Source organism: Brassica rapa, chromosome A03 (assembly GCF_000309985.2).
Source record: "Brassica rapa cultivar Chiifu-401-42 chromosome A03, CAAS_Brap_v3.01, whole genome shotgun sequence".
NCBI classification, from domain to species: domain Eukaryota; kingdom Viridiplantae; phylum Streptophyta; class Magnoliopsida; order Brassicales; family Brassicaceae; genus Brassica; species Brassica rapa.
In genome coordinates this window covers 18,399,014-18,424,915 of record NC_024797.2, presented here as the reverse complement: position 1 = coordinate 18,424,915, position 25,902 = coordinate 18,399,014, and the positions used below count along the sequence as shown (strand labels likewise).

The window sequence follows — 25,902 nt, the reverse complement described above, 5'->3', positions numbered from 1 at the left end:
AACAGAGATAAAAAATGGATTTATTATCATATCAGGAAGAACACGTGTTGTCGTCATACAACAGTCACTGTAGTAAATGCGGCTTGTAATTTGAGATTTTAATGTGCTAATATAAGATTAGCCTCGCTTCTTTCTTCTTCCCTGTGACTCAGAAAATGCTCAGCAGTCACCTTCGAAAAAGAGAGGTGCTTTAAAGGAGCAGTCACGTGACAACCCTGGTCTTGATGATGATGATGATCAAGACACTACTGCTCTTGAGAGTGGTACCTTCAAGACTGCAAGTGAGGAGGCGGTGGCTACCAGAAGAATCGTCAGAGGTGTTGGCTGCAAGAGTGGAACTGTTATTACTGAAGAGGCTAAAGGTGACAATGGCAACAGCAACACTGATAAGGGTAGTGACTGTGGTGTTGACAAGAGTGAAGCAGTTAATGGTGGAGAGACAGCTGAAGATGAAACAAAAACAACAATAGAGACTCAAAAGGCTAAAGATGATGAGGGGAGTGACTGTGGTGTTGACAAGGATTCAGCTGGTGGTCAGACTGAGAAAGAAGGCACTGATAAGAATGGAGATAACAGTGGATTCTTTACCTCGCTGGAACTACTACCATCTTCCCATCAAAGGAAGAGGTTTCAGTGGAAACAGGAGAAGAGAACGAGAGAGCAGCCTTCACAGCTGCTGATTCAGTATTGTTCGAATACCTTGAAGGAGGATGGAAAGAGCGTGGGAAAGGACAAGTCAAGCTAAACGTATCAACAACCGATAGCAGAAAAGCAAGGCGCTATTAATGAGATCAAAAGGAAACTACAGGCTGATCTTAAACGCAAGTCTATACCCCGAAATGAAACTGGCGAGCATGGACAAGAAAGGCATCACATTTGCTTGTGTAAGGGAATCCAAGAGTGGCTTATCTACGTTTGCACTCAAGTTCAAGGATCCAGCCATTGTGGAAAAGTTCAGAGCAGTTATCGAAGAACATAAAAAGAGTAAACCCATGAGTGTAAAAGCAGTAGCAGCTCCTTTGAAGACACCTGAGAACTCGCCCGAGGGATAAAGAAAAGGCTTTTGTTCTTGTCTTTAGTTGTTTGAAGTTCAAATTTGGCATAGGGAATAGAGAGAGAGAGAGAGAGATACAAGATCATTTAAAACTCCTTATGGGCTTCGTAATCGTATGAATATTGAATGTGACTGCTGTTGTCGTTAATCTTTTTTTATCTTAACTCAATATCAAATACACATCCGGCTTAGAGTAGCTAACTCAGTACACAAGAACTCATCCCAAGGGTCAAACACTACATTTGTGTATAGTATTCGCTTATCTCATCTCATTCCCTCAAAGAGTATGTGTATAGGTTCTTAAATAAATGAGGTTATTCGATTTAGTCTGACAATAATATCACCATAACCCTTTTCTCAAAAAAATATAATAATATCACCATGAAAATTGACCCATGACTTAAACATCACCTCATCTTTAGTGGAAATGCGTTGCCACGGGAAGAGACAAGTTTCTGAGTCATGGAAGTGTTAGAGCAAGAGCATCAGTGAACTCCCTTTTAGATTCATCTTCTTAATTTTTTATTATTAAATTTTTTAATTTTTTATTTTGATTTTTTTTTTAAAAAAAAAAAAAATTGACCAATCACAGGCCGCTACGTATCGTGGGGCCCGCGCTACAGTGATGAACTTTAGGAGAGAGGGTATCACGCAGAAGAGGCGAGACGAAGCGAGTTCATCACTTTTGCTTTTTTTAATATTTTTTTTTCTCGTAAAACGTGTGAATCTCTCTTCTAAACCTCTAATCCTCTAATGCGCTTGCTCTTATGTACTATAAGGACAACTTGAATAACGTGAGTTAGTAACTTGGGGCGAAATAATACCTTCTGACCTTTTCAATTTTGCGTTACTTTCTTCTCGTGTGAACTTAGGGAAGAAGTTTTATGCTTATATACTTGGATATACTTCTTTTGATTAAAGAGAACCTAGAAAGGTATTACAGTCTTCTTTTTAACGCTAAAAAAGCATTACAGTCTAAATTTTACTGAAGATGAATATTCATTTTCTAATATTTTTTTAGAAAAATCCTCCTATATATTAAAAGAGAAGTCACTTTAGTGAGGTCTGGTGACGTGTCGTTCATAGCTAAAGTTTCAAAAAAATTATTATAATTTGATTGGTCGATTGTTTTTAATTTTTATTTATTTAAATTAATCTAAAAATTTAAGGTAAGTCTAAAAATATTTAACATCACCTGCCATATAATCAGAAAAATATTACAGATAGCAATTTATGGCAACTAATTATCGAAATTATAAAAATATTAATAATATTTTATTTATTACTTTTAATATTTATAAACTATAAAATATAATGAACGAATTTTTATATAAGATAATTATAATAGGTTTATACTCTACTTGATGAATTGTATTCAAATATATATAATAATTATTTTAAATATTACAAAATCCAAACATGTTTATTAATATGATTTTTAAATTATTTATCGTTGTTTACAGAATAAATTTATCAGAATTTTAAAATTATTTATATAATGTTATAAATTATTTATAAAATATAAATTCTACTATATATTGATTGAGAAGTCACATAAGTGACTTTTTATTACGTGTTAATCATAAATTAACTCTTCAAATTGTTATAACTTGATTCACCGATGATTTTTAATTTTATTTATTATATATATATCTAAAAGGAAAGGATAATTCAATTACCACTTTCCAAATAATCTACATAATATTAGAAATAATTATTTATGGTAACTAATTGTTGAAACTATGAAAGAGTAATAATGCGATCAATTTTTTATATATTTATAAATTACTTAAAATAATAAACAAAAATGTTTATTTGAATTGATATAATGATTTTATATTCGTATAGAAAGAATTATATTTATATATAAAGTATCATAATAACTATTAATGTCTAATAATTCAATGCATGCTTTATAAATCATTTATAAAATTATAAATACATTTATAAAATTATTTATATTGGCTTATCAGATGTTTTAAATTATTATAAGAGGTTCTAAGTCATTTATAGAAGCTTATACATTAATTTATAAAATGTATTTTGAAAATTTATCCTCCTATTACAATATTTTGAATTTTTTTCATTTTTAATGGTAAAATTCTTCAACTATGTTTATTTAATGTAGAAACCCTTAAACTAAAGATTTACTGGTAGTAATGGTAATTATGACCTGTTAGAGTTTAATTCATTTAATAAAGTTAGTTTATGGAGATTTTTCGTTAAATACTTAGTTTGGGGGTTACCCAAAACAAACTTAGTTGAGGGGTTTTAACGTTAAAATTCCTTATTATTTTCTTATTATCTATTATTTAAATCCTTATAGTGGAATTTGTTTTATCAAAAACCAGTTGCAATCAACTGACGTCTTTCCTAATATCATGCATTTAATATTTAAATATATATATAACAAGATTTGAGTTACCAAAATTATGTGTATATTATAACTAGAATATCTTAAAAAATTTATTAGAAGATATTCTATTTCATAGCTGAATTAAAATTTATTAGAGGATATGTTATTACATAGCTTCTCTTGAAAACTATGTCATTTAGAAACTTAAACTAATTTGCTATATAAATATCACGACACTTCTATTAGTTTCACGCATCTATTTTTAAGTTTTCATATGTTTTTGATCGTTCTAATTTAAATTCTACTTTTGCGATCTTGCGCATGTGTATGATAATCAATAAGTAACTCATAGACGGGAACACCATTACTGGTAATTTTATGGGGGATTCTTCTTCTCCGTTTATTTTTGTTCTCTTCCTCTCCATGTTGTATCTCTATCTATATTTTTGCATCAGTAGTGATTCAACTAACAAAAAAAGACGACTCTGTTTATCCAGGAACTGATCATCCCTTTCGAAAAAGGTAATTCTTTTTTTATAAAGTTAAATCACTTATCAAGAATATAATATAAAATGTGTATGCTAATCAAGTGCAATTTATTTATTGTGTGTGATCCTCTTCAGTACGTCTGAGAGCCAAAGGTAATCTCAAAGCTTCTTAAAAACTTTGAAACTCATTAACGTTGTCCTATCAATTATATAATTTGTCAATTATATAATTTGTTATCTTTTGGGGATTGTTTACATCTTTAAATATTTTTGTTAGAATTACCTCTTTTCTGACTCAAGTCTTAGAGAAGGAAACCGTAAATCATCTCAGGTAATTCAAATCTCTCTTTTATATTTCATGGCTAATTTTTTATTGGGTTTATGCGTGAAATATTTGTTTTTTCTCAATTATATTTTTCTGATGTTTTAAGATTAGTGTTAAATGTGATCGTTTGAAGTATAATGAAGGATCAGCCAGATACTCCACTCTGTATTTACAACCATATTCTACTGCGTGGGTGGACTCCGCACCGCCAAGATCTCAAGTCCCTCTTTTAATCCAACGGACATTATCACTGCCACGTGTATCTAACCTTATCGACGCACGAACGACCCATAACTACCCACGTGTCATCACGATCCGATTATTATCCTCTCGATCCAACGGACCCAAACCACTCTCTCTCTTTCTCTCCTCCCTCTCTCTCTCTCGCCGCCACCTCCGATTAACCGTTCGCCGTTTCCGAGATGGCGGATTCCGACAACGATTCAGGCGGCCACAAGGACGGAGGCAGCGCATCGTCGCGTGAGCAGGATAGGTTTCTCCCGATCGCGAACGTGAGTCGGATCATGAAGAAAGCGTTGCCGGCGAACGCCAAAATCTCCAAGGACGCGAAGGAGACGGTGCAGGAGTGCGTATCGGAGTTCATAAGCTTCGTCACCGGAGAGGCATCCGACAAGTGTCAGAGAGAGAAGAGGAAGACGATCAACGGCGACGATCTTCTCTGGGCGATGACGACGCTAGGGTTCGAGGATTACGTGGAGCCGTTGAAGGTTTACCTGCAGAAGTACAGGGAGGTGGAAGGGGAGAGGACGACCACGGGGAGACAGGGGGATAAGGAAGGTGGAGCTGGAGGAAATGGGAGCTCGAGTGGCGGCGGAGTTGGAGGAGGAGGAGGATATAATGGTGGAGGAGGTGCGACGGCGGGAGGAGGGATGTACGGTGGGATTGTGACGATGGGGCATCATCATCAGGGACACGTGTACGGTGGTGGGATGCATCACACGCAGCAAAGCGGGTCCGCACGTGCTGATTAGTTAAGTTCTGACTCGGTTAACTCGCACGTGGTGATTGATTAAGCTTTTGACTCCGTTAACTCGGAATGGCTCTCTCTAAAGCTTAGATTCACTTATATATGAAATGTAAATGTCTTATCTTATCTTTTTCCTTGCTTACTTTTTAATGTGAAATGTAAATGTCTTATATCTTTCTCCTTGCTCAATTCTTGTGAATGGTTTTTTAACCAAAGGAACTTCCCAAAGAGACAGGCAGCAAGATGTAACTAATCCAAAACCAAAAGATGTAACAAAGATGTTTCTGCAAAATCACTGATCAGTCTTGTTCAGAGGCATAAAAAAAAGAAACGTTCTAATTAAGAGGTAGCCACAGTCCTCGGCTAATCTTTTATCATTAGTTAGTGTCTACCATAAGCGAATCATAGGCTACATCAATAAAACAGCGTAGAGAGCTTTGTAGCTAATCCTATTTAACTGAACCATGTGCTTATCCACAGCATTAGCATCAACTTAGACACTTAGAAGCTATGCAGCCATATCTCAGAGTTCTCTTTTTTTTTTTTTTTTTTTAACACAATATCAGAGTATTCTATAATCCTAAACTGTGTAATAAACTCGAAAGTATAACGTACGTATCCTTCCTGCACATGATTAGAAAAAAAAAAATAGAATGAGCTCAGACGGCACTTGCTATCGTCACAGATGGTCAGGACGACAGCGACGGGCTAAGCCGTCACTTTAATTGTTTTATCTTCACAGCTCGAACCCGGGTTTCACCCAGAGTTCATCTACCAGATAAACCACTCGGCAAGAGTGATATTTGTGTTAAAGTTTTAATAAAATCTTAATATCAATTCAAAACGTATCGTTTTGACACGGTGGGTGCAAGAACATGAAGAGGAAGCACACAATGGGACTTTGGGCACCGCGGAAGAAGAGACTGAGGATGAAAAACACACACACTTTTGGAAGAGGTATATATCGAGACTCTCAACTCTTAAGAAGATTAGCGACAGCAAAAGTATTCTCAAAATGTTTAGTCTATTGCAGAGGAGGTGCTCTCTGGAAGATTGGATGAACTAAACTTATGTTCGAAACAGACGAAGTGGGAAAGCCAGCATCAGAAGAACATGGTGGAACAGATGATGTAGTAAGGAAGATGCTAACAGAGGTTCTGATTGATAACGCCAGATTAGCTCTGTTCTTCGCTGTTCCTTGTCCGGACATGGAATATCAGTAAGAGAAGCAGGAGCAGTAGAACAAGAAGGAAGTGTTGATCTAGCAAGAACTGTTCTAAGCAAGATCCTTGAGAAATGATTTCATCTGATTCAGATCATGTTAAGAGTGTACAAGTTTCAGTAATTAATCCATAAATAAAAAAAGTATCAATCTTTCAAACAAGACCAAAAGCATCACAAACTCTGCCTTTACATACCAACAATACCACACCTTAACAAACACCAATCAATCAAATCAAATACCACACTATGAACAGAAAATGGTAAAAAGAAAAAAACAATCTGAGAAAACAAACTTTCTATGCCTAAAGATCCCTACTCTTGTTGTTGATGATGATCATCCTTCTCTTCCGAGATCACATCTGCACCCTCCTGATCCTCTCTATTGTTTTCATCACCGCTACACGGTTTCTTGAAGAGAGGATTACCTTCAAGTTCAGACATCTTTTCCTTTGATTCACTCATCAACATCTCCACCACTTGAGACATTGTTGGTCTCCTCTCCGCCTCTCTCTGACCACACAATAGACCAACCAAAACCACTTTCTTCAACCTCTCTCCCACGTCCTCCTCTTTCACCCTCTGGTCCACTATTTCACCGAACTTCCTCTGGTAAACAAGTGGCAACACCCACTCCGTTAGACCCTCCTTTGCTCTCTTGCCACTGACCAGCTCAAGCAACAAGATACCAAAACTGTACACGTCACCCGCTTCTGATGCAACACACTCTGGTGGAAGATACCCATTGTTATTATTATTATTACTTTTGGCTTCATCTTCTGGCATCAGTTTACCATATCCAAAATCCGTAACCCGAGCTTCAAACTCAGAGTCTAGCAGCACATTGCTAGCTCTCACATCACCGTGGACTACGCGCGGCGTTGCGTGATGGTGTAGGTACCTAAACAAAAGACAAATATCGTCAGAAACCGCAACATATAATATTAATTTCATCCCAGCGGTCACTCGAACTAGAGACCTCTGAGCTAACGTCGAAATTTAAACTTCTCTCATGAATGGTTTTAGATAGGGAGACTCACGCAATGGCCTGAGCAGAGGTTATAGCAATCTTGATCCGCTTAGTACAATCTAGAATGCACTCAGCTGAATGCTGACCATGAAGATGTGAAACAAGGCTCAAGTTCGGCATGTAGTCATACACAAGAAGACGTTCTTGTCCTTCGTTACAGTAGCCACGCACACTCAACAAGTTCTTGTGACGGATACGTGAAAGAATGTCAACTTCGAGAGTGAAGTTTATATCTTCTCTGTTGGTCCATGACTTTAATCTCTTGACTGCAACCTATAAGATAATGTTTTTGTAAAGCAACAAGGAGGTTGTACTTGTACATAAGAGTTAAGGGTTTAAAGAGTTTGAGATGAGTTACTTGTGAACCATCTGAGAGCTGACCCCAATACACACTGCTGAACCGTCCTTCACCAAGTTTGTTGTCGTAGTTGAAACTGTTTGTGGCTGCGTGAAGTTCTTTTAATGAGAATATCTTACGAGGTGGTTCTGTCTTTGCTTCCTTGTCCCTATGTGACATCAAAACCAAACTTAAACCTCAAAAACACTATTTTTAGATCATTTCATTAACAAATCAAGAAACAAGAATTGTGAAATGCAAAAAGACTTTAATTCAAAATCATCACTTGCACAACTCATGTAATCTGCAAGAAAACAACTTTTTTAATTCGAACTTGCAACAAAAGAAACAAACTTTACATCAAAAACCATTAGAGAGCAAGGAGAGTTGAGCATAAATAGTCTCCAAAATTGATTATAAAATCTTTAAAATCCTAATCAGGGAAGTAACACTAAAACTGATTGAACCAATAACAGTTTTTACCAGTAACCCAGCAGAGAAAAAAAATATCAGAAAAATTCAAAAACGAAAAAAAAGGAGAATTAACAATCATAGAGTCAATGAATCGAGGACGTACCCATCAGATCCTTTTCCACAACAGCTACTAAACAGTTGCATCATCAAAACAAACCCCCCAAAATTGAAATTGAGCTGCCTCTGATTGTAGATTCTTTCTCGTTATTGCGGAACAGAGAAAAATGTTACAGAACAAAGTACATGTCTTTAGAGTTGGCTCTGATTCGTCTTTGACCTATCCCTAGAGAGAGAATACAATTTAATTTATTTATTTTTTTGCACGCTTTACTTTTTCTTCTCTGAACAAACTTTAAAATATACATACAAAGTATAAAGCTGATTCAAAACAATTAAATAATAACTTTACCAAAAGAAGAAATCAAAAATTTGAATGTTAGTAGCGGTTGTATATATATTTTTTGTTTTATTTTTGTTGTATATTTTTAACCATGTCTCTGTTTACAAGTTGTCGATATGGTATCTTTGCATTTTGAATTGTTTTTTTTCTTGTAACTTAGCATTTTGAATGTGTTTCAAAAAAAAAAACTTAGCATTTTGAATTGTTGAGTGTTGTGTGTTTGAGGGCCGGCTGATGAGTCACGACAACTCATCAGAACCTTTTTATTCAATATTTTTCAAAATATTAAACAAATAAAAGGGACAGAAGATGATTCTCCAATCTTCTTTTATAAAAAAAAAAGATATCATAATTGAATAGCTGTAGTTATAAGGTTTTTTTGGATTATAGCAATATTACGTTTGATTAAATCCCTAAAGAATCAGAAAGATCTGAGAGGAATGTTTGCTCTCATCGTGAGATTCTACTTGAGCTTCACTAACATGGGCTTAAGGAATTATGTGCTAATTAATTGCTATAATTAACATAGCATATGTTAGAAAAAAAACAAATATGGATATAAAGAAGAAAAATATATTACGAAATTGGAAGAAGACTTAATCGTTGAGCTGGTACATGTCCATTAAGCAGGACTTAAAAGCCCATAACCCATAACTGATGTAGGATTACTATTGCATTGCAGGGAAATTTATTCTAAGCATATGAATCCTTACTGTAGAAGCATATTGTGGGCTAGTTTCCAGTCCATCAAACTCTTTTGAAGTAGACTGGTTTAAATTTTGACAATATAAAGTTTGGCTTATAGATTGAACACTGGCAACATCAATATACACATCCAAATTATGTAAATCATCACCTTTACACATGATGTAAAAAAACACCCACCGGCAGTCAAATCAAATAATACCCTCAGTCATGTGCTTCACATTCCAACAAAACGATCAGTTCCATCCAGTACCATTTTCAGATATGTGGTTTCACTTCCCTTATACATCCATTAAAAAAAAATTAAAAGTGTGGATGTGACTAACTTTTTAGTACGAACTTTGATGTGCTGAAAAGGTTATGGTTCTTCAGACAAAGGCGCAGAAGTATAATTAAACTAAAGTGCTTTACTAAGCCTTTTTATAGTGCCGTGAAGCAGGAGAACATCCTCTGACGTAGAAGCTAGAACGAGTGCCATTATTGCCACTAATTTTTTGGCCCCGTTTCTGAGTTCAGCCACAAGCTGATGATAACTCATCACGAATCATGGACAAGGCTCATACCCGGTGGCAATGCCCAGACGGTCCTCCCGCGTGACATAAGTATGTGTACATAATATTTGTGCTTGGGATGGCGTACGCGTATTCTCATAATCTCTAATTTTTTCCAGCTTGATCCACGCCTTCACGAGTCTCAATATTTTTGCTCAATATACTGTACAGACAAGGCCGAGTTCATCGTCACGTTAAACGTAAGTTCATGTTCAGTCAAGTTTTTTACGCCTTAGGCCATCCTTTTACCAAGAGCTCTCACTACTAAATATTACTAATATATAATAATTAGAAAGTTTATCAAAATTTTGATATACTCATGTTAAAGTTTTTTTTGAAAGCTTTTGACATGAATCTTTTAAAATTTTAGAGAATCTATTTTATTAAAACAGCAGTGTGACCCATTGATAAAAGTAAGGTCCAACAGATATTTCAACAATACATATTTTTTTAATGATAACTGTAATGCCCTTTTAATTTTTTTAAGTAACTACTACATGATCTTTTTTTTCGAAACCAAGTAACTAACCACCACTCCTTACAAGTTTGAACTTTGAACATACCGTTTACTTTTTTTTTGATACCGTTTACATAGTTTTAATTTTTGAGAGTAACCACCACATGTACACGGCTACATTTTTTATATACGAAATTAAATCATTCCAATTTTATGAAAAACATTTTTTTTATCTAATCTATTTATTTAATTACTGTTTTATTGCTAAACAAAATTGTAACAATACTTTATTATTTTTTTAAAAAAAAATTACTGTTTGAAAATATAGTACCATATTAATGTGTTAAAAGGTTATGGCACAAATGTATAGTTTAACAATATAATAAATTCAATACAATTATCAAAATAATTTACTAATCATTTTTTAAAAAAATTACGCAAATATAATCACAGATAAAAACACAAATATGATTACAAAAAAATACATAAAATACATATATGATACAAGGAAAAACACAAGTACATACTTATGAAATTTGATTTATTTAATATACTTACAAAAAATATATATTTTATTAAATTCATATCATTCAATAATAAGATTATACAAACACATAAACATATAAATTATATTAGGCAAAAATTTTAAAAACAAAAAAAATATACCTGCCCTTTCAAGGGCGGGTCAATATCTAGTCTATTTTATTAAAATATTAGTGAGAGGTTCTATTTGAAAATATTCCGATATAAATGTCCTAATGGTGGTTGTAACAGTTCTTGCCTTGTTGGAGAAATAACACTGTCTTGTTGATTACTATAACAAAAGTAGAAAATACAATTTTATATATTCGTTTATTTGTTACCCTTTATTACATAATTTATATTTCCCAAAATTAAATATCCAAAAATTCAAATCTTTTAAATAGAAAATATAAGAAAGAAAAGAAATTTCTCTTAATTAAAAAAGTAATTCACATATGAAATAAGCATTCTTCTCAAATTTCAGATTCATTCCATATTATCCTTTAATATTGTTGTCATTGCAAGAATAAGTTTTTAAAAAATGTCAACTGTTTGCAGGAAAAAATATTTAGATATTATAAAAAGTGTTGTTCAAAAAAAGATTTTATATATTATTTTTGACGGTTAGCTGATGTCATAAATATATATATATAGGCACCAAATTCTACACAGGAACAGAGATAAGCCAATTATCAGATACCACTTTTTATTTTTTATGTTTGAAAAAAGAAGAAGAAAAGACGAGAGCTACACGTCAAAAGCTAGCGAACGCATTTAATTAGACAGCATCAGTTGATTACTTAGATTCGCAACAACATAAGTACACACACACACATTTTAAATACGTCATTAAATTAAATTAAAAAAACGAGCTTATCATGGTGGGGTGTAATAAAAAGTACAGTATATAATTATTATTAAATAGACGCCCAATGACCACACAAATAAAAATAAGAGAAAAAAGCAATAAATCCAAAAAGAAAGAAAAAAGGAAACTCCGGAAACGAGACAGCATCAGTAACCAGCGGCATAAATAGCCCTCCCCACGTCCCACTCTCTCTCTCTTCTCCTCTCTCAAAGTCTCTCTCTCTCTCTGCTTCGTCTCGCTCCTTCTCCAAAGTCAATTTCAACACAGGTATACTACTTTCCTCTCTCTCTCTATCTCTCGCACGTGCCCATCTCTCCACCTGTTGATTCGCCTCCCAATTTCAATTTCAATTTCGATTTCGTCTGTTTCTAGATCTCATTTTCGCTTTGATTGGGATTTGTATGCTTGGAAACCCTAATTTCTCGTGTTTGTGTGCTGAATGCAAAGTGTTGGTTGCATGAGTGCGTAGTAGTGAGAAGACAAGGCTATGTCGTCGCTCAGCAGAGAACTCGTCTTTTTGATTCTCCAGTTTCTCGACGAAGAGAAATTCAAAGACACTGTTCACAGGTCAAACTTCAAATTTCAAAGAGAAAAAAAAAGATTACTTTTTGAAATGAGTGTGTTGAGAGGCTTGTGGTTTTGTTTTCTAGGTTGGAGAAGGAGTCTGGTTTTTACTTCAACATGAGGTACTTTGAAGACAGTGTGACCGCCGGTGAATGGGACGATGTGGAGAAGTACCTTTCTGGGTTCACTAAGGTTGATGATAATCGTTACTCTATGAAGATCTTTTTCGAGATTCGTAAGCAGAAGTACCTTGAAGCACTTGATAAGTAAGTCTTCTTCTGCTCTCGTTTGGATCCCGAAGATTCATAGTTGATTCATTTTTTTTTTCCTTTTTGTAGGAAAGATAATGCCAAGGCTGTTGATATCCTTGTTAAGGAGTTGAAAGTGTTCTCCACGTTCAATGAGGAGCTTTTTAAGGAGATCACCATGCTTTTAACCTTGACGAACTTCAGGTAGAGTCTTTGGTTTCTTAGCGCTTGGGTTATGTTTGTGTGAAAGAGAGAGACTTCAATGATAATGTGTTTCTTGCTTCTCGTTTTACTTTTTCAAGGGAAAATGAGCAGCTTTCCAAGTATGGGGACACCAAGTCTGCAAGAGGTATTATGCTGGGGGAACTTAAGAAACTGATTGAGGCAAATCCTCTCTTCCGGGACAAACTTCAGTTTCCAACTTTGAAGAATTCAAGATTAAGAACCTTAATAAACCAAAGGTGCGTTTAACCTATGCTACAACCTTCTTTGTTTGTATTGTCTCTCTTCATTTTTTCTTTCGGTGAGGAAACTAACTGAATGTGATTGTGCTAAAATTGTAGTTTGAACTGGCAGCATCAGCTTTGCAAGAACCCAAGGCCTAACCCGGATATAAAAACACTCTTTATTGACCATAGTTGTGGGCATCCAAATGGTTCACATGTTGCTTCCCCTGCAACTAATCATTTGATGGGTTCAGCTCCCAAAGTTGGAGGTTTCCCACCATTAGGGGCTCATGGTGTAAGTGTTCTAAGACACAGCTGACTAGTTTTTTTTTTGCACAGGAATTTTAAATAATTGCATATCTCTTGTTTCAGCCATTTCAGCCAACACCAGCTCCTCTTACAACGTCCCTTGCTGGATGGATGCCTAATCCATCTGTATCACACCCTACTGTTTCTGCTGGACCTATCGGCCTAGGAGCCCCCAACAGTGCTGGTAATGTTGTACAACTAATTTCATAATGTGGAGATCTCATTGTGTGATATTATGTTTACCAATTAGATACTTCATCATAATCTGTATTCATCATTTCCTCCTTACAGTGTCTATGCTAAAGCATCCCAGGACTCCGCCGACTAATAGCCTAGCAATGGATTATCAGACAGCGGATTCTGAAAGTGTATTGAAGAGACCCAGGCCTTTTGGTATATCAGACGGGGTATTAACGGCTGCTTATTCGTTTTTCAGCTTGAGGTCTCATCCCTAATATCTTAGAATTCACAGTTTTATTTGGACATTTTTCAGGTTAATAATCTTCCAGTCAATGTCTTGCCAGTCACATATCCAGGGCAAAGCCATTCTCATGCAGCTTATTCTACTGATGACTTACCCAAAAATGTTAGCAGGGTTTTAAGTCAGGGTTCTGCCATTAAGAGCATGGATTTTCATCCTGTACAACAAACTATGCTTCTTGGTTAGTTTTCTCCACCGAAGGATGCATCACCTATGATTTATGCTGGTTTATACCATAGTTGCCTGCAAAACTTGTTGATTTATCCTCTTTTAATGTTGGATTTGAATTGGTTTCATAGTTGGCACCAATGTTGGTGATATTGCAATATGGGAGGTGGGTAGCAGGGACAAGCTTGTTTCAAGAAGCTTTAAAGTTTGGGATCTTGCTGCCTGTACTGCGAATCTTCAGGTATGGTAATCTTTTTATTGATATATTGTAAGAGTGGGAAGTGTTTTTTCTTATGCTAGGCATAACAACAGAAAATTAGTGAGAAACTCATCAAGGTTATAGCGATTTATCTGAAATAAATCATAAAAAGTTTTAGTATGGGCATATATATATCAAGAACATCTTTTCCTTTTGCTTACCTGTTGTTTGGTCTCGTTCTTGTGCATTAGGCTTCACTTGCTAGCGAGTATACTGCAGCAGTAAATCGAGTTGTTTGGAGTCCTGATGGAGGTCTTCTGGGTAAGCCATTCTGTGATCTTCCTGTCGTATTGTAAAGTCAATTACTTGTGTCCCTTATGGGTTTAGTGCTGGTTATTGTATAAACGTTGTGGTAAATCCAGCGCTTATAACGTCTACCTCCTATTTCAGGTGTCGCATATTCTAAGCATATTGTGCATATATATTCGTATCATGGCGGCAATGATTTACGGAATCATCTAGAGGTTTGTCCACTTACTCGGGATTTTGTAATTGGTTGAGTTTGCACCAACCTCTGTAACTTTTCCTAGTCAGTTACCATTCAGCTTATACTTTACTCCTTTGAAGTATTATTGTTATATACTTATATGTGGATGTATAGTTCCCAGGTTTATACATTTGTTCTTGTCTGTAGGATTCTACCAATATTGTCTTATTGGCTCGGGTCCCTATTTGTGTTTGTCACTGAGAAGCATTCTTAGATCTTTGATCTTTGATTTTGTTTTTTTTTGTTTGTTTACCGTTATAGGTTGATGCTCATGCTGGTAACGTCAACGATCTTGCTTTCTCCCTGCCAAACCAGCAGTTGTGTTTTGTGACTTGTGGAGAGGACAAGACAATAAAGGTTTGAATCATGGAATATGTTTTCAGAGTTGGATAATAGGAGCATCCTGCTTATTAGATACTTTTTCTACAGGTCTGGGATGCTGTTACTGGAAATAAATTGCACACATTTGAAGGTCATGATGCACCTGTTTATTCCGTGTGCCCACACCAGAAAGAGAATATTCAGGTAGTGTCATATGCATAAAATGTCTCCTGCTCTTTATTCTAGGACATTCCATAAGATAAAAATTGGAGTTTCTGCTCAACTAGAGTTCGAACTTCTATCTTTCGCCAAAATTATATTATTTACAAAAGTAAAAATACAATACATATACTGTTACAAGCACCTGCAGCCACATTCTGTTTCCAATGTATAGGCTTGAAACTCACTTTCTCGTGTTAATATCTTGTGGTTTGCTGTATAGTGATGTGGCCACTTTTATGCTTCTTGCTTTACATTTTTAGTATGTGCGCAAGCTTCACTTTTAGCCTCTTTGGCCCTTGAGATTGTTGTGATGGAGTTTTTTTTTCGCTTTCTGTCAGTTTATATTCTCAACTGCTGTTGATGGGAAAATAAAGGCTTGGTTATATGACAACATGGGTTCTAGAGTGGATTATGATGCCCCCGGTAGATCTTGCACGGCAATGGCATATTGTGCCGACGGAACTAGGTAAATTGACTCCCTGCCATCCTTTTATGTTAACTTATCTATCCTTTTAACTCATGTCTCTTTTATCTTCTCGTTTGTTGCAGATTGTTCTCTTGTGGTACTAGTAAGGAGGGGGAATCATTCATTGTTGAATGGAATGAAAGTGAGGGAGCTGTGAAGCGAACATACCATGGACTGGGGAAACGGTCTGTGGGGGTTGTTCAGTTTGATACCATGAAGAATAAGTTTTTGGTTGCTGGTGATGAGTTCCAAGTCAAATTCTGGGATATGGATAGTGTTGATCTCTTGACTACAACACATGCAGACGGGGGATTGCCGGTAATGCTCTATATTTGATCTCAGTTGTTATTGGTCTAATTGACCTTTAGAAGGAATGGTTGCTAACATAATATTTTCAGTCTTCCCCTTGCTTAAGGATCAATAAAGAAGGAACTCTGCTGGCTGTCTCAACTACTGAGAATGGAATTAAGATACTAGCGAATGCTGAAGGTTCCAGAATTTTGCACTCCATGGCAAACCGTGGCCTTGAAAGCTCTAGAGGTCCTCCTGGTTCAGTTGCAAAGGTAAAACCTGTCATCATAACTTTTATGTTCTGCTATATCTGTAAGCTGTGTGCTATTGCATGAGAAAAAAAAAAACTGAAAATGCATGATTTTGTTAATAGGGTCCTATAGTTGGAGCATTTGGGACTCCAAGTTCAAGCACTGGAATGAGTCTATCAATGGCTGATAGAAGTGGACCCGGGGCTTCTGTTACTGGAATGGTAATCCCACCTGTGAAATGTTAAGATATCTTGGTTGATTAATATTTACATATCGTTTCTCTAGTGAAGTTGGCAAGAGATCAACGTGTAACTGTTATTATCAAACGCCAAACATTGGTTCTTTCTTAAATACTTACTAAGTTTATTTCACAATCTTTTGGTTTTAGAATGGAGATAATCGCAATCTGCCAGATGTCAAACCACGAATCCCTGATGAGGCAGAGAAATCAAAGATTTGGAAGCTGACAGAGATCAGCGAACGTTCTCAGCTTCGTACTCTTCGGCTTCCTGACAGCCTGATACAAGCAAGAGTATGTATCCCAAATATCCCAAACACGTTATTCTCTAATTCTTATCTTTGTCATGATGTCATCTTGTATTTGGATGCAGGTTGTTAAGTTAATATATACAAATTCTGGAAGTGCTATATTGGCATTGGCTGAAAATGCTTTACATAAACTATGGAAATGGCAAAAGAGTGAGCGGAATCTTTTGGGAAAGGTACATCATATCCGTTGTGATTCAATATCTAGTGATGTTTCTGAAACTCAATAGTTATATCTTCTTATATGATTTTTTGCTTGTTTAGGCAAATAGCCATGTACCACCACAGCTTTGGCAGCCATCTAGTGGAGTTGTAATGACAAATGACACGCGCGAGGGAAGCAAAGAAGATGTAGTTCCATGCTTTGCTCTATCAAAGAATGATTCTTATGTCATGTCAGCCTCAGGAGGAAAAATTTCCTTGTTCAACATGATGACTTTTAAGGTCTCTCCATTCTTAGTTACGTCTACTTATCTGTTGGGTTACAAGCTTCGCAGTTACTATATATCTTTGTTTGCTTTGCAGACGATGACAACATTCATGGCGCCTCCTCCAGCAGCGACTTCCCTTGCCTTCCATCCCCAAGACAATAACATTATTGCTATTGGAATGGACGACTCGTCTATCCAAATCTACAATGTCAGAGTGGATGAGGTATCTTGACTTAACTGAAAGTGTTTAAAGACTTTTGTATTGTTTTTCATATAAACAATATTTCAAACAACTTTTGGCTGGTAATGATTCTTGTAGGTTAAAAGTAAATTGAAAGGTCATCAGAAGAGAGTGACTGGTTTAGCATTCTCAAACGTTCTGAATGTACTTGTTTCGTCTGGTGCTGATTCCCAGGCATGCTTATATACTACATTGGCTCTAATTATGTTATCTGTTTTACAAAGTAGTTCTGATTTTGTTTGTATAGCTTTGTGTATGGAGCACGGATGGATGGGAAAAGCAAGCTAGCAAACAGATACAAATTCCCAGCGGGCATTCACCAAACCCACTTGCTCATACACGCGTTCAGTTCCATCAAGACCAGACACATGTTCTTGTTGTCCATGCCAGCCAGTTGGCTATATATGAGGCTCCTAAATTAGAGAGCATGAAGCAGGTTTGTTGCTACATCCCATATCTCTAGAGCTTTGCATTAAAGTTATCTCAGTCTTAATCAGTTATTTTTCTTCTGAATATATAGTGGATCCCGAAGGAATCAAGTGGTTCGGTGACGGATGCTGTATACTCGTGTGATAGCCAGTCAATCTACGCAGCCTTTGACGATGGAAGTGTGAGTATCTTGACGGCTACGACGTTGCAACTGAAGTGCCGCATTGGTCCCAATTCATATTTGCCTTCAAACCCGAGGTAAGAACCCTGCTGTTATCAAACTTATGACCATTGGCCTATGCAACATCAATAACAACACCTGGTTTCTGTTGAAACAGCTCGAGGGTATACCCAGCCACCATCGCAGCCCATCCCTCTGAACCAAATCAGTTTGCAGTTGGACTAACAGATGGTGGTGTTCACGTGATCGAACCACCAGGACCAGAAGGGAAGTGGGGGATGTCTCCACCGCCTGAGAACGGTGCAGGACCAAGTGTCTCCTCAGCACCAGGATCAGATCAACAGCCGAGGTGAGGTGTGGTCTGATTCAGCAAAGCTCTGCACCACCATGATGCAGCCTCCCTCCCAAGTTATTATTTATATACTTTGAGAGGAGAGCTCTGCGATTGTAGGTTTATATATTCTCACATTCATAGTAGGTGAAAGGTGAAGCAAGCAGTAGTGTCTTCCATTAAGTCTAGTGCGCTTTTATTTTTAAAATGGTTTCTTTTGAGATTTATTCTTATCATCAGATAGTTTCTTTCCCAACAGTATCTTTTTAAGATTTGGTTTGTAGTTAAAGATTGATTAGCAAATTCAAAAATGCTGGAAATGTTAGTTTTCTTGGAGGCATGCTAATGACAAAGCTCTTATTTGTTGAAAAGAACTAAGGATTTTTTTGAAATTGGAGGAGCAGAATCAAAGATAATTATTAAAATCTTAGAAGGTAATTTATGCAAGGAATTAGCTGCTATAAAGGATCAGACCAAAGCCATTTTCTTCTTTTAGGCTTCTTTGGTATTCTTAACATTAGTGACCAAACCAACAGCCTCGAGAAACTTTGTTGTTGTGAAATACCATATTTGTATATAATAGGGAAAACCAACAGCCTTGACAAAAAAATAGAGATCACATCTGGAGCTTGTGTTCCTTAAATATATCCTATCTAACAAACCACGGTCTCGTTCACTTGACTTTATTATTCTTACATATAGGACAGAACATCAATAATACAACTAGTTACAAGCCATCGTCTTCTTTTGAGCTTCAGAAGGTAACTTAACGTTCGTGGCCAAGCCAATAGCTTCAAGAAACTTAATAAGATACCAAGTAAAGTCGAGCTGCCACCACTCGAGTCCATGCCTAGCCGAGAACTCGAATGCATGATGATTGTTATGCCATCCTTCACCAAATGTTATAGCCGCTACCCACCTGATTCATCCGGTCGCCAATTTATTAATTATTTTTTGTTACTATTAGTATTTAATGAGATTACATATATAAATATGTATAGTATAGACATTACAAATTGTTTTTGGAGAGGTCAGGTGTGTTCCAAGCTCGTGTTCCCCATGTATGGCAAACTGAGTTCACCAGAAAAGTCCCGTGGTATCGAGCCACATTTGCCACACCCTGATGTTACAGACTCTCTTATTATTTCACCTTTACCCTTAAGATAACATTTTTTCATAATCTCATGCTAGGTTTTTTTTTGTCGACATCCATTCTATCGTCGGATTTAAATCCCGATATATATAGGAACACATCAACAACACTAATATATACATATGTAGACTACTACGCTACATGCAAAACTACACTCATGACTTGCCTCATTCCGATGATGAATGTCTAAATCAAACTATATATAACTCAAATCTCAATACAAGAAAGAGGTGTCCTTACAATTCCCCAGACGAGGAAGGGCATGCGTCCACAAATATAGAGGAGAAGGGCAAAAGCCATCTCATGCAAAAGTATGGTTCGCTGGAGGAACTTGTAGAAGGGCTGCCTTACGAGATCGTTTGCATTCTCCTGTCCACCACACTGCATGCATCCACTAATTTAGTAAGGGTTAGGCCAGATGTGTAGTTTAAAAAAAAAAAAAAGCACCCTCTTTGCAAATATCACTAATTTAATTGTGCTCAAAACAAGAAATTTTGTGAGCTTTTCAACTATTCAAAAAACTCGCAATTAACTATTGTTATTATATTATCTTATGAGAAATGAAAACTTCGTTCTCACTTCGAATTCCTCATATAAAAACAAAAGACAAATATTCAGTTGTATGAATATGCATGGGCATTTGGGTATCCTTTCGGAGTCGGATCAGATATTTTGGATTTTCGGAGTTTTTGGTTGTACTCTCCTAATAGTCTCATTCTAATATTTTATTAGTATGAGTCGGTTTAAATAATAACAATTCGGAATCGATTCAAATTTGTATTGCATCCTAAAATTCATAAAGTAACTTTATATCATTCGGATTTGTGTTATATCATTTCGGTTATATCCAAAGAAAAAAACAAAAATTTAAAACAAAACATAAAGGATAGTTAAATTGAATAGAAATTAATCCAACACACATATAAAACTGATAAAATAACAACAAAATGTTAAATCAAGCATAAAAACAAACATCATTTGTAACAATATGTATTACCTTATATATAGAGTAGATTTGTTTTTTCAACGACCAAATTATGAAATTCTTATTTATAACTAATTGGATATTTAAGGTATTTATTTAAATTTTAATAATTATTTTATATGTCATATCAACATATAAACATTGAACTGAGTATTTGAAATACTTATATATATTACAAATATTTATATTAACTATGATTTTTTTATTTTTTGGGTTATATGTTCGGTTAATAACACTTAAGGTCTAGATATATTTTGTATCACCCTAGAAGTTTCCTTCGGATATTTTATATTTAGGATTGGATAATGGGTCGGATTCGGATTAGATTTCGTTTCGAATTTTATGCCGAGGCCTATGTGTGAGTATTTCAGTACGTGTATGAAATTATTTTCTCATCCACCTGGGGAATGCTCTAAGTAAAACCAATCATGAGATTTTAGAGGTTATGGACAATATTAATAAAATTTGGCTTTTATTAATTTAAGACCCGTGTGATATATATATATATATATATATATATATATATTACTCATAAAATTAGAGGCTAAAGATAAATGTTTCATCCCCAATACCATTCATGGCTTTAAGACCATATATTAGCCATCAGATCCAAAAGACCTGATGTGGTAGCATGGTTATGGGACAAGGTTGGTCCAATACAACATCTTTGATATGCATGTTTGAAGTTGTTTCACAAATCAGACTTGAATCAATGAGTTTGTTTGAGCATGATTATCAACCTTGTATCTGGTGGTTCAACCACATAACTCTATGTTTTAATGAAAGTTGTGTTCCAAAAAAAAACTTAAATGAGTTATTAAAATTTAAGGTTTAATATAAGATTGTGATTAGGAGAAGGACAAGTGACACTATGTGGAAGAGTTTACTAATAAAAATACGTTAAGCATTTATATAGGTAGTTTTTCAAAAAATATTCACAAAATAATAAAATAATAAAGTATGAGAGAGAAACATAAAAAGTTGAAAAATTCACATAAATCTCTCATTTGAAACCTTCAAGAACTTGACAAAGAAAAAAAGAAACCTTCAAGAAATGGTGAAAATACTCTCACGTCTTGATTGCAAGATTTCTGTTTTCACCTTAAATTTTAATCACATAATTAAACTGTCTTAAAATATTAATATTAAATGTTGAGAAAACACTTAGAAAAACTCACCAATGTTCAAATATTTTTATGTAATTCTCGCCTACTATTTATTTTTTATTCTTTTCTTTTGTAGGAAGAGACTCATGTTTAAAGCACCGATGATGTTCTTAGAATTACATGATTATCTTCCCATGTCCATTAGGAAATCCGAGATTAAATTGGTTTTTAACAATTAACCATCAATGAGTTTGTTCAGTATTGAACTATTTGATAATCTTCCCATGGCCATATCAGGAAATTAGTTGGATTCTTAACAGTGGACCATTTAATACCTTTTTGTGGATATAACCTGAATCAAATATCCAAGCCATGTGACTAAACCAAAACCCCTGTGTAGGACTGTGTGGGTCACGTTGTGTATCACAATGCTTATGATGGTACCGATGGTTGCTCACCCACTCTATTGGGTCTCCCTGCACACAATTTGCAAATCATGACTTAAACATTTGCGATTCTTTTAATACATATAACGTTCAGATCAAATAACCATCTCCAGAATATATAAAAGTCAGACCTGAAAAGCCAGAAGGCCACCATAAGCAAATAGATACTCGAGCCATTTCGGTAGATCGAAACTTCGGTGAGAAAGATTCCGGTGATAACACAAGGTGATGCAGATTCCATTGATGGCAACGATCCAAAGGAAAACACGAAAAGCCGACCAACTTAAGTAAAATGGAGCCAAGAGGCTCAGCAAATGAACCCCAGCAACTTGGACTAACCTGATCACATCCCAATAATTCCAACTCCTTTGCCAAAATGCTCTCTTCTTTCTGGCCACCACAACCTCCGACAATGGTATCCCCCAGGAGCTCTCAATCTGATCTGGTGCATCATGAACACCCACGAACGTATATCTCTTGTGAGGCACGGCGACGGCGCCTCCTCGTTTGAAGAAACCTGAGTTTGTATAGGTATGGGTGCGATAAGTAGAGAAAGCATTATTGTTACTGGTTTTATGTTGTTTAACAAATGATGGAAACGGAGAGAGTGGTTTGAGAGTTGTAGCTAGAGACACCATGGGTTCAGGTTGTCAAAGCTGATGATGCCTTTTACATACATACCCAGTGTGCTACTATATATACACACGCACGACTGGAAAGTTATCCCTTGTTTTGCGCGGGTAATAAAATAGGGCATACAAATTAAATTATTAAAAAGGATTTTTTTTTTTTGATATTTTATCTTCTACAGTTTAATATTGTGAATATTCATAACCGGGGAAATTAAAATGGGGCATATAAATGGTTAAAATATTCATAACTGGGGTAAAAAACTAAATACAATGATTTTTTTTGTGAAAATATAAATATATTTTTCACTGAATATAATGCATACTGAAGTTTTATACTCCTTCTGTTTTCTATTATTTGATATTTTAAAGTTATATTTTTTTATTAGTTATTAAAAATATACAAAGTTATGTATCACAATTTTTTTAAAAAATTGCATTGAAAAACAAAAAAATATCATATAATTTGAAAAAATAGTTCTCCAAAACATCTGTTAATAAACGAAGAGATTGTATATATTTGTTTTTTAAATAAAGATGCAAATGATGCATGGATAGATGAGTCAGATGAGTTATAAATGTTTCATGGAAATAATATATAGCCCATAATTTTGAGATGCATAGGGATGCGAGCTCCATAACTAGCAATGTCGGTTCTTATGGTAAGCTTGGATACGGAGCGAATATCCGAAAAATCTACATTATCTGTGATTTTTTTCCGTCCTAAACGAATATCTATATTTGTGATTCATTTCGATTCCAGAAAATTTGGATCTTTTAACTTCTGGATATCTAGACTTTTTAAATATTCGCGGATTATTCGATTTGATATGCCAATTATATTAAAAAAATTAGAAAATAATATTTAACATTTTAATTAAATAAAAACTTTAAAATATCAATTTAAAGTAAAAAGAATAATATCATACTAACAAACTAACATTTTTAACAGAAAGTGTAAAGAAAAATTCAATATTAACAAGCCTAATAAGAAAGTTATATGTTAATTTTTGACTCAACATAAAAATTAAATTGGCTATACAATAATCCAAAACAAAAATTTGAAAAACAACTTAAAATTACAAATTAACCAAATTATATCACAAGTATTTATATATATAATAGTTTTGTATACGGGTCGGATCAGATATCCGGCTTTCCAAAAAATAATATTTGTGATTTGTTTCGTTCTTTTCGGATATCACATTTTGCTATTTGCTTTGATTCGAAATTTTACGGATATCCAGATATTTTGGATCAAATGAAAACGAATAACAGATTGGATCAAATTTAACAGATAATTTGTCCAACCCTATGATGGTATGCAGAAGAACCATTGGAAAATACCCCTGTTTTTAAACTAATTCCCCTGTTTTACTTAGATCCATAATTTTTGAGAATATATAAAATTTACTTTTTAACTTTAAAATAACAAAAGTCTAAAAATTATTTTATACTATTTAAAGTAATGTAAATATAGATACTGAAAATAAAAAAAATGTTTCAATTGGTTATTTATTTCTAAAAGTTAGATGAATAAATTTTGATATATTTTTTCATACTTAATAATTTTTTTTTTAAAATTTCTATTGGATTTCATAAATGTGAGGACCCAACCAACATGTATATATAAGAGATTGTTAAAGATTCTATGATTAGAACTCATGTATATGATTACAAACTAAAATTATATTTACTTCCTTTCAAAATGATGTCTATTTTGAAGTTTTTAATATGTATTTTAATTTATTATAAATATTATTTTTGGTGATTAATTATTTTTAACAAATTTTGATTAATAAAAATTTAATAAACACAATTAGTTTTTTTTCTTAAATTACAATTTATCATTATAATTTAATAATAATGTATTTTGTAATAATTATTTTTTTTAAACATAGAATATTTTAAAACGAAGGAATTATCAAATTTATTATCTTATATAGAAAGAATAAATGCTTTTTTAAAAATTTGACATATAAGGAAAAAAATTTGTTTCCAAATAATAGAAAAAGTTACATGAGTTATCAAGAAAAAAAAAACATATCGAAATCCCATATTGTTTGTTCTAATGATATGCAATTAGAGATACAAGATAGAATAAACTCACTGAAATTCAAGATGCATCAATGACATAAATACTTAAAAAGGATGAATAAGATAAGTTAATTGTGTGAATCACTAAGTATATAATTAGGCCCCTTTTAAGTGACATTTTTGATTATGATATCTCTAACTGTTTTTATATTTGAATTCAAATTCTATTAAAAACGGGTAATCTTCCTCAGTTCACATCTATTTTTACTCTAAAAATAAAGTTTAATATTTTCCAATATATTAAAAATATCATTTTTATATTTAAAGAAAGAAATAATATTCACTTATTTTAGAGAAATATATTATATTTTTCCTATTTTATTATTCTTCTATTTAAGAAAAAGTAGAATTTTTTTGAAGATCATTGTCTTACATTTTTTTAGAAGAAAATGTTCTTGCTCAGAACGCCAACGCAAGATGGTTATTCTGCCACCTCTCTCCCCTAGTGTTACTATCTCCAGCCACCTCCAATTATTTTGCAACATTTATGTTCACATTAATCATTTACAACTCATACAGACAAATGTATTTTCCTTCTTTTTTTTTTGAACACTACAAATGTATTTTCCTATTACCAACTATTCCGTCCATATCATATAATGATATTACAAGATTTTCGTATCAATTTACAATACATATTTTTACAAAATATTTTTATATATTTTTACAATTATATTTTGTTATTGAGTGAACATGATACATGTTGTTTTATTTTCGAAAAAATAATAGAAATAATTTTTTAATTTATGATTACAAACCTTAAACATCATATTTTACCAAAAAACCCTTAAACATCATATTATGTGATACAAAAGAGTTTGTATCAGTTGTACTCGGAAATATTTCCAGTTTTTTTTTTTGATATCCCTGGGATCCCAGACGGTAAACCCAGACTAATTCCTACGAGATCTTCCATCCGGACATGCACGGTTATAGGCGGGAAGATAGCTAAGGTGACTCAAACCCAGGGCAGACACTCCAGCTGGAATTCCATTACCACTAGACCAAGAGCTCTTAGTTAATATTTCCAGTTTTCCA

General features: G+C 34.3%; 5 protein-coding genes and 1 non-coding gene across 6 annotated transcripts; 3 read left to right on the top strand and 3 right to left on the bottom strand.

Moving 5' to 3' along the window:
• The first annotated feature begins 14 nt into the window (after positions 1-14).
• On the top strand, positions 15-1,616 carry LOC103860169 (nuclear pore complex protein NUP50B-like). Its single transcript, XM_033287346.1, is given in 4 exon segments — positions 15-44; positions 122-601; positions 604-777; positions 780-1,616. Coding segments are annotated over 4 exon segments (957 nt in total). The 3' UTR covers positions 1,053-1,616.
• A 2,787-nt stretch (positions 1,617-4,403) lies between these two features.
• LOC103859649 (nuclear transcription factor Y subunit B-3) lies at positions 4,404-5,426 on the top strand. The gene has a single exon (XM_009137218.3). The coding sequence runs from the start codon at positions 4,646-4,648 to the stop codon at positions 5,213-5,215; it is 570 nt and encodes a 189-aa protein (XP_009135466.2). The 5' UTR covers positions 4,404-4,645; the 3' UTR covers positions 5,216-5,426.
• A 441-nt stretch (positions 5,427-5,867) lies between these two features.
• On the bottom strand, positions 5,868-5,955 carry LOC117133252. Its single transcript, XR_004457075.1, has one exon. It is a non-coding gene; the product is annotated as a small nucleolar RNA snoR121 (small nucleolar RNA).
• Positions 5,956-6,532: 577 nt separating this feature from the next.
• Positions 6,533-8,862, bottom strand: LOC103859648 (PTI1-like tyrosine-protein kinase At3g15890). The gene is made up of 4 exons (XM_009137217.3): positions 8,377-8,862; positions 7,821-7,968; positions 7,473-7,735; positions 6,533-7,333 (listed from the first exon to the last, which is right to left on the bottom strand). The coding sequence occupies exons 1-4, from the start codon at positions 8,418-8,420 to the stop codon at positions 6,748-6,750; spliced, it is 1,041 nt and encodes a 346-aa protein (XP_009135465.1). The 5' UTR covers positions 8,421-8,862; the 3' UTR covers positions 6,533-6,747.
• A 2,738-nt stretch (positions 8,863-11,600) lies between these two features.
• Positions 11,601-18,788, top strand: LOC103859646 (topless-related protein 4). The gene is made up of 26 exons (XM_009137216.3): positions 11,601-12,043; positions 12,224-12,343; positions 12,427-12,606; positions 12,679-12,792; positions 12,891-13,049; positions 13,152-13,329; positions 13,407-13,527; positions 13,635-13,750; positions 13,837-14,005; positions 14,124-14,233; positions 14,443-14,512; positions 14,642-14,715; positions 15,000-15,095; positions 15,168-15,263; positions 15,620-15,747; positions 15,831-16,065; positions 16,146-16,310; positions 16,412-16,510; positions 16,678-16,821; positions 16,901-17,011; positions 17,100-17,279; positions 17,361-17,489; positions 17,586-17,681; positions 17,755-17,943; positions 18,028-18,194; positions 18,275-18,788. Exons 2-26 carry the CDS (start codon positions 12,264-12,266, stop codon positions 18,468-18,470), a joined length of 3,402 nt encoding a protein of 1,133 aa, XP_009135464.1. The 5' UTR covers positions 11,601-12,043; positions 12,224-12,263; the 3' UTR covers positions 18,471-18,788.
• LOC103859645 (probable lipid desaturase ADS3.2, chloroplastic) lies at positions 18,655-25,902 on the bottom strand. The gene is made up of 5 exons (XM_009137215.3): positions 22,270-25,902; positions 22,028-22,168; positions 19,842-19,982; positions 19,462-19,568; positions 18,655-19,367 (listed from the first exon to the last, which is right to left on the bottom strand). Exons 1-5 carry the CDS (start codon positions 22,774-22,776, stop codon positions 19,172-19,174), a joined length of 1,092 nt encoding a protein of 363 aa, XP_009135463.1. The 5' UTR covers positions 22,777-25,902; the 3' UTR covers positions 18,655-19,171.

Bases quoted from the DNA above. Each gene is read 5' to 3' on its own strand.
- LOC103859649 (XM_009137218.3), top strand. From the start codon at position 4,646: ATGGCGGATTCCGACAACGATTCAGGCGGCCACAAGGACGGAGGCAGC.
- LOC103859648 (XM_009137217.3), bottom strand. From the start codon at position 8,420: ATGATGCAACTGTTTAGTAGCTGTTGTGGAAAAGGATCTGATGG. The intron at 7,736-7,820 runs GTAACTCATCTC...ATTATCTTATAG, and splicing joins AGCTCTCAGATGGTTCACAA to GTTGCAGTCAAGAGATTAAA. The intron at 7,334-7,472 runs GTGAGTCTCCCT...TCTTTTGTTTAG, and splicing joins ACCTCTGCTCAGGCCATTGC to GTACCTACACCATCACGCAA.
- LOC103859646 (XM_009137216.3), top strand. From the start codon at position 12,264: ATGTCGTCGCTCAGCAGAGAACTCGTCTTTTTGATTCTCCAGTTTCTC. The intron at 12,607-12,678 runs GTAAGTCTTCTT...TCCTTTTTGTAG, and splicing joins TACCTTGAAGCACTTGATAA to GAAAGATAATGCCAAGGCTG. The intron at 14,006-14,123 runs GTTAGTTTTCTC...TTGGTTTCATAG, and splicing joins ACAACAAACTATGCTTCTTG to TTGGCACCAATGTTGGTGAT.
- LOC103859645 (XM_009137215.3), bottom strand. From the start codon at position 22,776: ATGGTGTCTCTAGCTACAACTCTCAAACCACTCTCTCCGTTTCCATCA. The intron at 22,169-22,269 runs GTCTGACTTTTA...AATTGTGTGCAG, and splicing joins GTGGCCTTCTGGCTTTTCAG to GGAGACCCAATAGAGTGGGT. The intron at 19,983-22,027 runs GTATTAAATGGT...GGATGCATGCAG, and splicing joins CAGGTTATATCCACAAAAAG to TGTGGTGGACAGGAGAATGC.